Raw genomic sequence first — 15,983 nt, 5'->3', positions numbered from 1 at the left:
CATCCGCACTGAGCTAAAGGGTAGAGCTGCCGCTTTCAAGGAGCGGGACTCCAACGCGGACGCTTATAAGAAATCCCGCTATGCCTTCTAACGAACCATCAAACAGGCAAAGCGTCAATACAGGACTAAAATTGAATCGTACTACATCGGCTCCGACGGTCGTCGGATGTGGCAGGGCTTGCAAACTATTACAGACCACAAAGGGAAGCACAGCCGCGAGCTGCCCAGTGACACGAGCCTACCAGACGAGCTGAATTACTTTTATGCTCGCTTCGAGGCAAGCAACACTGAAGCATGCATGAGAGCATCAGCTGTTCCGGACGACAATTTGATCACGCTCTCCGTAGCCGATGTGAGTAAGACTTATAAACAGATCAACATTCACAAGGCCGCAGGGCCAGACGAATTACCAGGACTTGTACTCCGAGCATGCGCTGACCAACTGGCAAGTGTCTTCACTGACATTTTCAACATGTCCCTGACTGAGTCTGTAATACCAACATGTTTCAAGCAGACCACCATAGTCCCTGTGCTCAAGAACACTAACGTAACCTGCCTAAATGACTACCGACCTGTAGCAGTCACGTCTGTAGCCATGAAGTGCCAGAAACCCTAGACCAACTCCAATTTGCATACCGCCCCAACAGATCCACAAATTATGCAATCTCTATTGCACTCCACACTGCCCTTTCCCACCTGGACAAAAAGAACACCTACGTGAGAATGCTATTCATTGACTACAGCTCAGCGTTCAACACCATAGTGCCCTCAAAACTAATCACAAAGCTAAGGACCCTGGGACTATACACCTCCCTCTGCAACTGGATCCTGGACTTCCTGACGGGCCGCCCCCAGGTGGTAAGGGTAGGTAACTAATCTGCTACGCTGATCCTCAACACGGGGGCCCCTCAGGGGTGTGTGCTCAGTCCCCTCCTGTACTCCCTGTTCACCCATGACTGCATGGCCAGGCATGACTCCAACACCATAATTACGTTTGCCGACGACACAACAGTGGTAGGCCTGATCACCGACAACGATGAGACATCCTATAGGGAGGAGTTCAGAGACCTGGCCATGTGGTGCCAGGATAACAACTTCTCCCTGAATGTGATCAAGACAAAGGAGATGATTGTCGATTACATGAAAGAAAAGAGGACTGAGCATGCCCCCATTCTCATCGACGGGCCTGTAGTGGAACAGGTTGAGAGCTTCAAGTTCCTTGGTGTCCACATCACCAACAAACTATCATGGTCCAAACACACCAAGACAGTCGTGAAGAGGGCACGACAAAGCCTATTACCCATCAGGAGACTGAAAATATTTGGCATGGGTCCTCAGATCCTCAAGAAGTTATACAGCTGCACCATCAAGAGCATCCTGACTGGTTGCATCACTGCCTGGTATGGTAACTGCTCGGCCTCTGACCGCAAGGCACTACAGGGGGTAGTCCGTACGCCCCAGTACATCACTGGGGCCAAGCTTCCTGCCATTCAGGACCTCTATACCAGGCGGTGTCAGAGTAAGGCCCTAAAAATTGTCAAAGACTCCAGCCACCCTAGTCATAGACTGTTCCCTCTGCTACCGCACGGCAAGCGGTACCGGAGCGCCAAGTCTAGGTCCAAAAGGCTTCTTAACAGCTTCTACCCCCAAGCCATAAGACTGAACAGCTAATCAAATGGCTACCTGGACTATTTGCACCCCCCCCCCCCCCTCCCCCTTTACACTGCTGCTGTTTATTATCTGTGCATAGTCATTTTAACTCTACCTACATTTACATATTACATTTTAGTCATTTAACCTGTGCCTCCGCACATTGACTCAGTACCGGTACCCCCTGTATATAGCCTTGCTACTGTTGTTTTACAGCTGCTCTTTAATTATTTGTTATTTTTAGATTTTAGTAATCGATTTTTTTCTTAAAACTGCATTGTTGTTTAAGGGCTTGTAAGTAAGTATTTCACTGTAAGGTCTACACCGGTTGTATTCGGCGCATGTGACAAATACAATTTGATATGATTTGTAGACGCTCTACAGACTATCAGTAACATTTCAACTACCTACTTTTCAACTATCTACTAACCCTAACCACAAATTTAGCAAGCAATTGCATATCAACAGATAGTATGAACATCTGCAGAGCATCTATAGATGGACTAGCCGGACTATCCAAATAAAGTGAAACCGTGAAAGCAAAAGGTTAAGGAAACTAAACTAGGTTAAAAGTTTGGTAACCCAACACCCCCCAGCAGGTAAGGAGTGTGTAGGACCACTGTGTTGTCTGGCCCTGTAATCCTAGCAGAGCTTCCCCAGGGAGTGTAATACAGTAATATGTGGTATTACTGCCCCAGGACCAGGGGATAACACACACAACATATACTTTACAGCTGCACGGGTCTGTGTGTGTGGGTGTGCGTGTCGGCCCAGTCAGTCCACTAATCCAGTCACACCTAGAGTTATCCCAGTCTGAGCGAATCCAGGACGTGTGTGTGTTGTGAGGGCGAGTGAGAGTAGTCCTATACAGTCTTGTGTGTTTAAGCCTGGGAGATGAAATATACACAGTGTGTAGTTGAAAACTATACAATAAAAGTATAGCCCTTTATGGCAGATTTGCACACTGATAAGTGCCTAAACTGTGACGCAGTGGCTGTCCAGTAACATGCTATACATGACGTCAGAGCTCAGGCTCTGCACTTCACAGCGCTGTATTGGTTTTGACTGACAGACGTTCTGAACTTGAGCACCGCGCACGACAAGTTGCCGACCCCATCCCTCCTGCTAATTGGGTATATTTTGCAACTTTTTTGTTGTCTGAGTGAGGGAAATGCTGTAAATTATGAGGACTCAATGTATTTTGAAAGATGAGACATTGAGGATTATATAATAAATACCGCTTTGATGTCATACAAGCAAGCCAAATACCCGTGAGAGTCCAAATGTGCACTTCACATTTCCATATCATAACACTCATGTAATATAGTGTCAATGTTTATGATCACTATGTTTGATGTACAGTTACAAGATGACATGGCGTTATACCCTGGGTTGTCCTGAACAGAATGAGCCTGTTTGTTGTATTGTGAAGAAAGTTTGCCACGGACGCACATCTGAATGCACTCATGACTTCTTTCTATGCGCACCAAAATTACGATCTGCTTCTCTGAATTGCCTTGTGAAAGCCTAACACTAACATCGTATCTTATAATTTAACTAGTCATGTTGGCAATAGAACAAGCTTTCAAATGGGCCATTTTTGGATTGCGCAAACAGTAATTGTGTGATGGCGGGGATGCAGTGCTGTGTTCCAAACAAAACAACTACAAGTGTGCTTGATCTAGTTCCTCAAAGGCACAGCTAGGAGAGCTAATAGATGAAGACTCTTCTTTGAGTCATAAAAGTGCATTGAAATTACTTAGGACCTGTGCACACTTTGGAGAGGTGTGTGGCCACTTGGAGGCACCAGTTAGTCCTCTCACTCAAAACCTTGTCATTTTTGTTGTCTTATGTTGCAACTTCCCCATATTCTTATCATGTTACTGAATGTATCAAGAGTATTTTCTGATTTCGTTAACAAATGCAGCGAAAGTACAGTAAATGTAAAATGCTCATAAAATCAACAGTGTAATGTTTGGATTCAGGTGAACTGTTGTGTACTCACCTTTAATCTAATAATTTCCCCATTATATCCAAACGGTTTCCTTTTAATTGCTAACATGGTTATGCATATGCTTTCCATATTTCTTCTGTAAAAAACATTTCATTTTAGCCCTATCCATATAGGCCAATTCCCACGAGTGAAAAGGGTGAAACGGTTCTTTCTACAGTTGACCAAACAAAGAACCTGACAAGGCCAGAAGCAAAAGAAGGAAATAATAAAAAGCAAGTAAAGAAAGGAAGGCAGAAAAGGGGCGGGAAATAAAGGATTGGCGTTGATTTCTCACATCAAAGAAAGAGGGGGAAAAACACAAAAGAAAGAGGCTATAATCATGTTATCCCTCCTCACCGCCGCCACCTCTCCTCCATCCCTATCCAGCCATTCCTGCGCTATCCGTCTCCAGAGTGGTCATCTATTGATTACAACTTATATTTACCTCCGCTGCCTCGCTCTTTCTCTCCCTCTCTCCGGCCCTCGCTTACACACATGCATCCACACACACACACGTCCTTACACATACATACATAAATATTTAATCAAATAAATAAATCTATTCGCAGAGCGACCCTTTCTAATCAAGTGACATCAATCAGAGGACTGTGGGTAAGGGGCCTACTGAGCGAGCCCAGAGCGCGGTGCGTCGCGGCTAAATGGGTCCGGGTGGAAATATACGCTCCATGTCCTATTAAGGCAGAAGGGCTATCCTTTCATCCGCTTGCCTATTACTCCCCCTATCATTTCCCCAAATCTAAAACCTGTTTTCAATCAACACTGGCAACAGAGTGGCTGTCGGAGAAAAGGAAGGAGAGCAGGAAAGAGAGAGAGAGAGAGATGGAGAGCTCTTTCCCTCTTTCTCTCCGTGATTGGACCGTTTTGCATTCGGTGTGTGTATGATTGTGTGAGATTCTCTCTCTCTCTGTGTGTGTGTGTGTGTGTGTGTGTGTGTGTGAGAGAGAGAGAGAGATTGAATCCGTCTATGAAATTAGGGCTGTCGACTTGAGGAGCTGAGCGTCCTTAACCCAACCCCCTCATAGCCCACGCCCATCCACCAACGCCTGGGTGTGTGTCTACTAGTGATGCGTTGGTCAGCTGTTTGTTCATCCACCCCCGCCCGCAATTGCTAATAACCCACCCGCAACCGCATGACTGTGAGATAGTTAAAATCTGAGGCCCGCATCCGAACCTAACCCGCAAATATAGAAAATGTGCTGTACAGTCAGTGAGGCGGACCAATTTTTTGACAGGCCTTTTAGATAGGCCTATGTTTCTGCTTATAATTTCCGAGATTTTGGTAGGCTATTTGTCAGTCAACTTGTCTATAATTAGATACATGTAGCTTTTCTTCTGTCATTACTTGTTGCCTTAGAATACTAAATAAACCCTTGCTCACCAGAATAATGTCAAATCGATAGAATGAATGCTTCAATCTAGTTGACATCGGTAAAGTAATTTTTTTCTGTTGCTTAACTCGTGCAGCAAAGATGTCTAGGGACCGGGGAGAAAATGCAACAAAAAAAGATTATCTGTGCAAAATTTCCAAATGACAGTTTGACCGGTTTTAAGGAAATTAAAAGCTGTGAAAACTACCTAACATGTTTCTGATTTCAGTTTGGCTTGGATGCATATTTTATGATGCTGATAAAGATAGCACCTTTACAGACAGTCCCTAACCTCGCATTAATTCTCTCAAGATGCTGAAAGAAAGAAATCATTCTGCAGGAGTTCATATTATTTTAGGCTATGTGAGAGGTTATAGACCTACTGTCAGTGTCCAGATTTCAGGCTACTGTTCCATTTAACCATCTGAACAGAAGCCTACAGTTCCCTTGACATGCAATTTTGAAGTCCCCGTCATGTGACTATTAAATTTGTATAGCGCCTCACAACCATCACATTTCACATAGCCGGCACTGCTATTATCCTCTTTTACCACTTCACCAAATCTTTCCGAAACATTAGGCTACTGTTCTGGCCCTCCCTTCTATTTATTTTCAACTGTCCATTTTGCAGCTTTTCTCTTATTGAATTAAACTCTGATAGTATTTTTTTGCATTAGTGGATCAAAGTTAACCTTTTCTGCTCAAATTCCCAAAGCATTTGGCAATTGGTGTGTATTTGGCGAGCGTACAGTTAGGCCCTAAAGGGTAGGCTTAGGCTACGCACTAACATAAAATAACAATAAAAAAAACAATGTAGCCTATAGATAATAATTATATATGGATTTTTTATGCATTGTTTGCTCTATTCAACCCGCCCGTCATCCACAAAATACTTAATGCCCCTAAACCAGCCAGCCAGGCGGATATAACCGCGGGAAGTGTGGGTTATGAGTGAACCCGCGCATCACTAGTGTCTACACGTGAGTGTGACAGTTACGACAATAAACTGTATGTGTGTCTTAATACATAGGCCTATGTAAGATGTATGTACAGTAAGTGGGTGTCAATTGAAATATTGATTGAATGCTAGTGTGTGTGTGTGCAGTTTTACCTCTCTCGTCGCTCTGTAGTATTTTGGTGAAAGCGTACTCCCAGTCGAAGATGAACCTGTAGTAGCACAGCTGGGTGTACAGGGCTTTCTCAGAGTACTGTGGAGAGAACACACACATTATTACACACTCTTCAACAGGTACTGTAGCAGTCAAACTTGCAGTTCGTCAAATGAGAAAAAAGACTGTTCCAAGCCCTTTAATCCAACCCCAGTGTCACTAAAACCCAAGGTGCTCTGATAATATACAGGTAACTGCCAAAATAATGGAAACAAGTAAATGAGGGATATGAATTGTTTTGAAAGCAGGTGCTTCCATACAGGTGTGGTTCCTGAGTTAATTAAGCTATTAACATCCCATCATGCTTAGGGTCATGTATAAAAATGTTGGGCAGCCCATTATTTTGGCTACCATGGCTATGCCCCCATAGGATGACAATACCCCCCATCCACAGGGCACGAGTGGTCACTGAATGGTTTGATGAGCATGAAAACGATGTCAACCATATGCCACAGCCATCTCAGTCACCAGATCTCAACCCAATTGAACACTTATGGGAGATTCTGGAGCGGCGCCTGAGAAAAGCGTTTTCCACCACCATCAACAAAACACCAAATGATGGAATTTCTCGTGGAACAAGGGTGTCACATCCCTCCAATAGAGTTCCAGACACTTGTAGAATTTATGCCAAGGTGCATTGATTCTGTTCTGACTCGTGGTGGCCCAACATCCTATTAAGACACTAAATGTTTGCATTTCATATTATTTCGGCAGTTACCTGTATTTAATGAGCTGTCATAAAATATACAGTCTCCTCCTCCAACTCTTTCCTCCCCTCATCTCAGACCATGCTCTCACATCCCTGATCATCCTATTTCCATCTCTCCCCTCTCATCTATTTCCATCTCGCCAGCCTCCTCTCAGGGAGCATGACCAATAAAGCAGTAGACAAATGTGTTTGGTTTGTTAATTTCAGCAACAATTAACTCTGGTCACACGCCTGAGAGCGAGAGAGAGAGAGAGATAATGAGGTAGTGGGTGAGAGAGGGAGGGAGGTAGAGAGGGAAAGGAGGGTAGTAAAGAGGGAGAGAGGAGAGGGAAGTAAAAAGAGAGAAAGAGGTAGAGAGAGAAAGAGCAATAAGATAATGTGCAAATCACCTGGTTGATAATAGTTTGTTGTGATAAGGTCTTTGAGAGAGAGAGAAGAGGCAGCTGAACAACAGACGCTGTCAATGTGATTAGTCATTATACTGCATGAAGCCATTATCACAACGCTAATTACACTGACTGTTACATTCAACTACAGGACACCCAACAACTGGCATCAAGGGTATGTAGTATGTTATTATGATGCGTGTATGACAGTGTTAGCATCCGTAATGCCTGTGTCTGCGTATGGATTGTGTCTTCAATGTCTATGAATGAGTGTGTGTAGTGTTTGACAAGTGTGTGCGTGCGTGTGTGTGCGTGCATATATATATATATATATATATATATATATATATATATAATGGTCGTCTATGGCCATGCGAGACACACAGCAGTTGACCCACGATGCACTGCCTGGTCAACAACCAACAATGAATCCCATAATGGACCCTTGGTTACCGTTGCCAATGCAGAGCTGAGCACACACACTTCCTCTCTCACACAACCTAGCCATAAACACAAAGTCGCACTGGACTTGACTGACAGGTGTCGAAGAGGCGTGGCTAAAGGTGTTACAGGTCGTTATTGAATTTAGAGCACACACAACCACAAACGCCTCGTCATTCGGCTCAGTGCTTTGTTCTTGTACTGACACCATTTCAGTTTGCACCACAAGTCTGCTGCATTTTCAGCCTGGCTGCCCAAAGAGCAAACCAGCTGTGAAATTGCCTCTCTTGGGAGCGAACACCCCCCCCCACAACCTTGCTAACTACCCCCCTCACTCAATTTGCACACACAGACACACACACACACATAGAGTAGGTGCACTTCCCTTTCTCATACAAGTGAACCTGTAAAGTATGGGGTGAGAGGGAGATAGAAACAAGGTGAGAGGGAGAGAGAAGGGGGGGGGGGGGGAGCAAAGAGAGAGGGAGTGGAGAGTGAAAGAGGATGAAAGAAAAAGAGAGCATACAAATGGGTCTAAATCGCTAAACCACAGCCAACAGTCTAAAATGGGCCACAAAAGCGCACACAATCGACTGAACATGCTAAAATCCCCCCCCCAAAAAAAAGAACAACAACAATTAGTATTCTATTCAGACAGGTACTAAGAGGTCAATGACTACATGGATAACTACATGACTAAATAAGTGTGACTGTGACAGTCTCCTTCTCAGTATGAGATTCATACAGTAAATACTGCACAGTCAGCCATCACTAGTACTAATCCATAAACACTGGAGCTACATCTAAAGGTTCCATGCCATATACTGAGTGTACAAACTCTTTCCATGACATAGACTGACCAGGTGAAAGCTATGATCCCTTATTGATACCACTTGTTAAATCCACTTCAGTTAGTGTCAGGTTAAAGAAGGATTTTTAAGCCTTGAGATAATTGAGACATGGATTGTGTTTGTGTGCCATTCAGAGACTGGTAGATGGTAGTGGGTGCGAGGCGCACCGGCTAGCATCAAGAACTGCAACGCTGCTGGGTTTTGCATGCTCAACGGTTTCCCATGTGTATCAAGAGTCCATGCCCCAACAAATTGAGGCTGTTCTGAGGGCAAAAGGTGGGGTGGAGGTGCAACTCAATATTAGGAACGTGTTCTTAATGTTTTGTACACTCAGTGTATATTCCCCCTAGACACTGTTAACCTACAGATCCAGTTGACCCCTTACAACACACACACACACACACACACACCACTGCAGCTGCGAGAGACAGAAGAGAGAGAAATCCCTGTGTAGCTGTGTGTTGTGATATTTGATAGGGTTTAACTCAGATGTTGTAGCGTTGGGTTGAGTCCTAGCGATCGGCTTCACAAGCCTCCATAATGAGTCAATATATGTAAATCTTTACTAGCCAAACACTGCAGGAAACAAAGACATTTAACTGGCGCTCCCGCTCACTAGCGCAGCCCTGCACCAATGGGTAATTTCTCCCCATTCACAAGGCATAATTGCCTGCTATTTGAAGATATTCATGCTCAATTTTTGAAATTAATTTCAATTGGGGGGAAATGTAGAAATGTCAGCTTCAGTGAAAGGGATTTGATTTCAATTATCCTCGCTCAAAGGCCCTGTGATTTCCAAATACACTTAAGCGAAATTATGACAAGAATTTTTGTTCGGTGAATTTCAGTGTTTAAAGAGCGATTAGGCGATAATGGGGCGGCTTTGAGCCGGGAGTGAATGCAGCCGTCTCCCTCTGAAAGGCACTCAATTATCTCTGATTGCTCCAGCAATAATGTATCAAATAGAGATACCTGCTATTGCCGTAATTTGTGTGAAAATTAACATGCTGCAATTTCCACTAGAGGAAAAAAGAGCTTTAATGGGCGCCTGAACATACATCAATAAAACGGAGGGAGAAAGAGAGAGGGAGGGATGTAAGGAGGGAGAGAGAGATTTATAGGGAGAAAGATAGGGAGGGAGAAAGAGGTAGGGAGTGAGTGAGAGAGGAAGGGAGAAAGAGGGAGGGACAGGGAGAGAGAAAAAGAGTGGGAGGGGACTGAGCGCATTGCTAAACAGAAAACGAAGGGGAAAAAAGGGTAGAGAAACAGAAAATGAGAGAGAAAGGGAGAGTGAAACAGCGCATCAGATAAAAAAACGAAAGCGAGGGAGGGGGAGATTGTTAAAGAGGGAGAGAGAAAGAGAGAAATTTAATTTACTGAAAATATTACAAATTGCACCTGTGCATAACTCCCTCAAATTACCAACCAATCAACAAGAGTGGCTATTACTCCTCTATTACATGGAGATCAGAGAGAGTGAGGGAGAGCGTAGGGCGAGAGAGAGACAGATAAGGGGGGGAGCAAGGGAGGGAAAATGAGAAGGAGAGAGAGAGAGGGGGAGGTAGCAGGAGGGAGGGAGAGAGAGAGCAAGCAGAAAACACATCACTGACAGAGACAGGAACGAGGCTGTGGAATGAAGAGTAAGAAGAGAATAGAGGGATAAGATGATAAAGGAGAAGAGTGGTGGAGGCAAATGGGAGAAAGAGGGGATGACGGATAATGAGATAGAGAACGAGACAAGTGAGGTATGAAAGTACAAGCGGGAAGAAAGAGATGGAGAGAACAGAGAGGTGTGAGCGAGTGGGTGAGGAGCGAAAGGGAGGAAGGCTGAAGGAGGAATGGCGGGAGCAGGGGAGAACAGGAGGGATGAGGGAGCGGAGGAGAGAAGAGGTGGGTTAAGGGCAGAGGGGTGAGTTAAATGTTTTATTCAGCCAGCAGTTTAAAGTGGCAGGGCCCTCAGGCACAGAGAAGGACGCCTAAGTGGCCGTGGTGACAAGACAAATTGGCCTTTTGGGTTTCAACCTGTCGCCACACAAACCTAGACACTGCTAGAGAGAGATAGAGGGAGAGAGGATGAGGGGGGAGAGAGAGGATGAGGGGGGAGAGAGAAGAGGGGGGAGAGAGAGGGAGGAGAGAGAAGAGGAGAGAGAAGAGGGGGAGAGAGAAGAGGGGGAAAGAGAAGAGGGGGAAAGAGAAGAGGGGGGAGAGAGAAGAGGGGGGAGAGAGAGGGGGAGAGAGAAGAGGGGGGAGAGAGAGGGGGAGAGAGGAGAGGGGGAAGAAGGGGGAGAGAGAAGAAGAGGGAGAAAGGAGAGGAAGAGGGGGAGGATCGAGAGAGCGGAAAAGGAGGCAGAAAGTGGAGAGGGAGTGAAAAAGAGCGGAGAAAGGGAGAGAACTACAGGAGAAAAATAAATGGAAACGTCAGGGATAAAATGAGAGGGAAAGAAACGTCAGATCAAGTGAAGGCAAAGAAACACAGAAAGAAAGAAAAAAAAATCTACCCTTCAGGCTAACTTGGTCTTCATAAAGGAGAGAGTTTTAAACTACCAGTGACCCTCCTACAGACACACACACACACACAAGTGCACACACTCAAGGCCGTAAGAGTCCTGTGTAGAGAACAGAGGATACCCTTATCAGTCTGTGTGCATGTTGTACTTCAACATTAATTACAAGTGTGTGTGTTGGGAAGGCCTGTGTAAGAATCTCATTAAAGTATGAACACAACAGTTGAGGCAAGGACAGGGTGGGAGAGTGAAAGAGGAGAAATATGGAGGGGAGTTAAATAAAAAAGAAGAGCGCAAAAACAAGGGAATGTGAGATGGGAGTGAGAAGAGATAATTTAGACCATGTGAATGGTGGAGAGGATGAGAGAAGCGGATGAGAGACGAGAAGAGGATGAGAGACGAGAAGAGGATGAGAGAAGAGAAGAGGATGAGACGAGACGAGGATGAGAGACGAGAAGAGGATGAGAGACGAGAAGAGGATGAGAGACGAGAAGAGGATGAGAGAAGAGGATGAGAGCTCAGTAGCTTTTAAAATGACTCTACAGCACCATCACCTGGACAAACCATCCAACATCGATACAGCGAGCGTGTGGGTGTGTATGCGTCCAGTGTGTTTGTGCGTGTGGATTATGTGTGTGTGGTGTGTTCATGTGTGCGGTGTGTTAGTGTGTGTGTTACCTCTGGTCTGAGTGCAGAGCGGGAGCAGGCAGGACAGATGGGTCCAGATCTGGAGAAGGAGATGGGCAGCCTCCTGGTCCGGTTCTGGCAGGCTTGGTCCTCACACACCAACCAACCCTGAGATACAGAGAGAGAGATGGGGGGGGGAGGGTATTGAGAGATGGCGTATTCATATCAAGGACACTTTTAAAATGAGGCTAACTTGCTGGAAACTGCTGAAAACAATTACATAATTACCTGCCAAAACACACATAGATAAACGTTCTCCCTATTTCTCTCTGCCTCCTCTCTAAATTGTATATTCTCTAATTTTCTAAGTCAACCCCTCTGTGTGAAGTAGGCACATCTGCCTGAGCCTGGGGGTCCTTCCCTTTTCAGACAGGCAGCGCAGAGGGCAGCAGGTGGTTAGGACCCCTGGGGTGAGTCAGCGGCCTTGGACAGGTGCAGACCCTACCCCCCTCTGTTCCCCTCCTCTTCATCCCTAATCTAATACCCTATCTCTCCCTGGCCTGCCCTTTCATTACATAGGGGGGGCTTTGGTGTGTGTGTGTGTGTGTGTTGGGGGTATTACCCAACTAATAACAGTTCCCAAGACATCCCCAACCCCTTACTACATACTGCACCTGTCCTACCACCTCACATACCAAACCACACACAACGACCCAGTCGAGCGCTCTAAGGGTCAGCCACACTCCCAGATATACTAGGCCACAGGGAAAAGGAGGAAATATGGAGGTCTCTTTTTCCCTGTCTCAATTAAAATCATACAGTAGACAGAAACTGAAGGGTCTATTGTACTGTTATCAATCTCATTAACCTGGCTCTAACCACACACACAGCATTGGGGTGAATATTATCAGAGCCAACAGAGCGGTGTAATGTCCCATGATCCTCGTGTCTGTATGTGTGGCAGTTGGCAATGTTTAGATAACCGGCTTTGGCCCAGGGGGTTGTGGGTAACGCTGTGAACTCTGGGAGATTGTAATTGAATTGGGACATATGTGTGTGTTTGGTTTTCATTTAGAGGAGATTGGCAGGACGCTGTGTGTGTGTTCATTAGGGATGTTATTGCCTGACTGTCTGATCCCAGAGTCTCCTGAGGACACAAGCCTAAACACACAGCACTGTTCCCATGGGCTGGAGATTTGCGAACACACACACACGAGAAAGGGCATATTAACTGATAAAGTCATGTGGGTCTTTGAGTGAAACTGAGCAAGAGAAAAACAGAGAGAAAAACATTAAGCCAGAGAGAGAGCGAGAGGGAGATGGGGGGGGCTGATAATGACATAATTACAGCAGTCGCTACCTGACACACTGAATCCAGACTTCAGATGACTTCCACACCATTTAACTAAACAGATTAAACTGCAGTGAGACAAGACACAAAAACTAGCCTACACTTCCTGCCTCTCCATCCCTAGTCCTCTCTCCTCCTTTCTGTTCTCCTTTCACCCTCTCCTCTGTTCTCTTTTCTAACACACTCCCCTTTCTTTCTTCCTCTGTCCAACTCTCTACCTCCTTTTCTCCCTACATCCAGGGTCTGTGACTATGAAGCAGATAGTTGACTCTGTGGAGGGTTTCTGTTTCACACAGTGATCTCAGACCAGTGGAACTCAACACACAGGAATCAACCAGGTACGCGCACATACACACTATTTTGACTGGTGGTTCTCAGGATAAAAGGACTAGAGAGAGAGAAGAGACAGAGAGGTTCTAGCTTGAAAAGTAATCAATCCTGCCAGCTCTAGAGTTGAATAGGCCTGAAACCAGTCCACTTTTGTAGACAAAGCATGCAACCACACAGGCAGGGACACGCACGCAGACAAACACGCACACACACTCACCTCTCACTCTCTGAATAGAGCTGAAACAAGTCCACTTTGTACATCCTCCGCTTAATCAAAGCGGCTCCATTCAGCAATTTGACCTTTTGTTCAAAATAGGATTAGCACCTTCTTCTCTATTTATTCCCTACCTCCCTCAGCCAGTTTCCAGGGGTGACCCACATGACGAGCGTAATTGCAATAATTTGTTAAACGCCATGGCAACTGGTGTTTGAATGGGGTAAATAAGAGGGGGGGGGGGCGGATCGACAAAACGAACCAACGACACTCGGAAGACAGATGGAGAGAGAGAGGAAGATGGATGGAGAGAGAGAGGAAGATGGATGGAGAGAGAGAGAGAGAGAGGAAGATAGATGAGAGAGAGAGAGAGAGAGGAAGATAGATGAGAGAGAGAGAGGAAGATAGATGAGAGAGAGAGAGAGAGAGAGGAAGATAGATGAGAGAGAGAGAGAGAGAGAGAGAGAAGATAGATGAGAGAGAGAGAGAGAGAGAGGAAGATAGATGAGAGCGAGAGAGAGAGAGAGAGAGAGAGAGAGGAAGATAGATGAGAGAGAGAGGAAGATAGATGAGAGGAAGATAGATGAGAGAGAGAGAGAGAGAGAGAGGAAGATAGATGAGAGAGAGAGAGAGAGAGAGGAAGATAGATGAGAGAGAGAGAGAGAGAGGAAGATAGATGAGAGAGAGAGAGAGAGAGAGGAAGATAGATGAGAGAGAGAGAGAGAGAGAGGAAGATAGATGAGAGAGAGAGAGAGAGAGAGGAAGATAGATGAGAGAGAGAGAGAGAGAGAGAGAGAGAGGAAGATAGATGAGAGAGAGAGAGAGAGGAAGATAGATGAGAGAGAGAGAGGAAGATAGATGAGAGAGAGAGAGGAAGATAGATGAGAGAGAGAGAGGAAGATAGATGAGAGAGAGAGGAAGATAGATGAGAGAGAGAGGAAGATAGATGAGAGAGAGAGAGGAAGATAGATGAGAGAGAGAGAAGAAGATAGATGAGAGAGAGAGAGAGAGAGAGGAAGATAGATGAGAGAGAGAGAGAGAGGAAGATAGATGGGAGAGAGAGAGAGAGGAAGATAGATGAGAGAGAGAGAGAGGAAGATAGATGAGAGAGAGAGAGAGGAAGATAGATGAGAGAGAGAGAGAGAAAGATAGATGAGAGAGAGAGAGAGAAAGATAGATGAGAGAGAGAGAGAGGAAGATAGATGAGAGAGAGAGAGAGAGAGAGGAAGATAGATGAGAGAGAGAGAGAGAGAGAGAGGGAAGATAGATGAGAGAGAGAGAGAGAGGAAGATAGATGAGAGAGAGAGAGAGAGAGAGGAAGATAGATGAGAGAGAGAGAGAGAGGAAGATAGATGAGAGAGAGAGAGAGAGAGAGGAAGATAGATGAGAGAGAGAGAGGAAGATAGATGAGAGAGAGAGAGGAAGATAGATGAGAGAGAGAGAGGAAGATAGATGAGAGAGAGAGAGGAAGATAGATGAGAGAGAGAGAGAAAGATAGATGAGAGAGAGAGAGAGGAAGATAGATGAGAGAGAGAGAGGAAGATAGATGAGAGAGAGAGAGAGAGAGGAAGATAGATGAGAGAGAGAGAGAGAGGAAGATAGATGAGAGAGAGAGAGAGGAAGATAGATGAGAGAGAGAGAGAGAGGAAGATAGATGAGAGAGAGAGAGAGAGGAAGATAGATGAGAGAGAGAGAGAGAGGAAGATAGATGAGAGAGAGAGGAAGATAGATGAGAGAGAGAGGAAGATAGATGAGAGAGAGAGAGAGAGAGAGAGAGGAAGATAGATGGAGAGAGAGAGAGGAAGATAGATGAGAGAGAGAGGAAGATAGATGGAGAGAGAGGAAGATAGATGGAGAGAGAGGAAGATAGATGGAGAGAGAGGAAGATAGATGGAGAGAGAGGAAGATAGATGGAGAGAGAGGAAGATAGATGGAGAGAGAGGAAGATAGATGGAGAGAGAGGAAGATAGATGGAGAGAGAGGAAGATAGATGGAGAGAGAGAGGGCAGAAGAGAGAGGGATGGGTGTTTGGCCAGTCTAGCAGAGCAGGTCAGTTGATAATGAGGGGGGTAATGTCTCTGAAGGAACACACGCGCAGAGGTGCAGGCCATGTCTTTCAGTCTATCTGGCCAGACAAACAGCTCTATTTGAGCTCTCCCTTGGTCTGAAATAAATCCTTAATTACCACTCTTCATCGCCCCACCTGTGTGTGTATATACGTGTGTTCCTACAGAGTATGTGTGGTGTTAGTATTCCGTGACAGCAGCTGTTTCACACATTACAAAGGGGGTGAGGGGCTCGTTCCCTGAGAGAGAGTGTGTGTGTGTGTGTTTGGGGGGTGGGGGGTGGTAGGCACATTCGCCCCACTAA

The 15,983-nt window shown here is 45.4% G+C and overlaps 1 protein-coding gene across 2 annotated transcripts in view; it reads right to left on the bottom strand.

The window, feature by feature from the left end:
- Positions 1-15,983, bottom strand: part of pola1 (polymerase (DNA directed), alpha 1) — an 89,311-nt gene that overhangs the window by 11,860 nt on the left and 61,468 nt on the right. For both annotated transcript variants that reach the window (XM_041861857.2, XM_041861858.2), the window contains exons 35-36: positions 11,770-11,886; positions 6,143-6,239 (exon numbers count right to left, since the gene is read on the bottom strand). In XM_041861857.2, coding sequence (XP_041717791.2) covers positions 6,143-6,239; positions 11,770-11,886 — 214 coding nt within the window. The remainder of the gene's footprint in view (positions 1-6,142; positions 6,240-11,769; positions 11,887-15,983) is intronic.

The sequence above is a fragment of the Coregonus clupeaformis genome, chromosome 34 (assembly GCF_020615455.1).
Source record: "Coregonus clupeaformis isolate EN_2021a chromosome 34, ASM2061545v1, whole genome shotgun sequence".
Lineage (NCBI taxonomy): Eukaryota > Metazoa > Chordata > Actinopteri > Salmoniformes > Salmonidae > Coregonus > Coregonus clupeaformis.
This window is presented reverse-complemented; position numbering and strand designations above follow the sequence as displayed.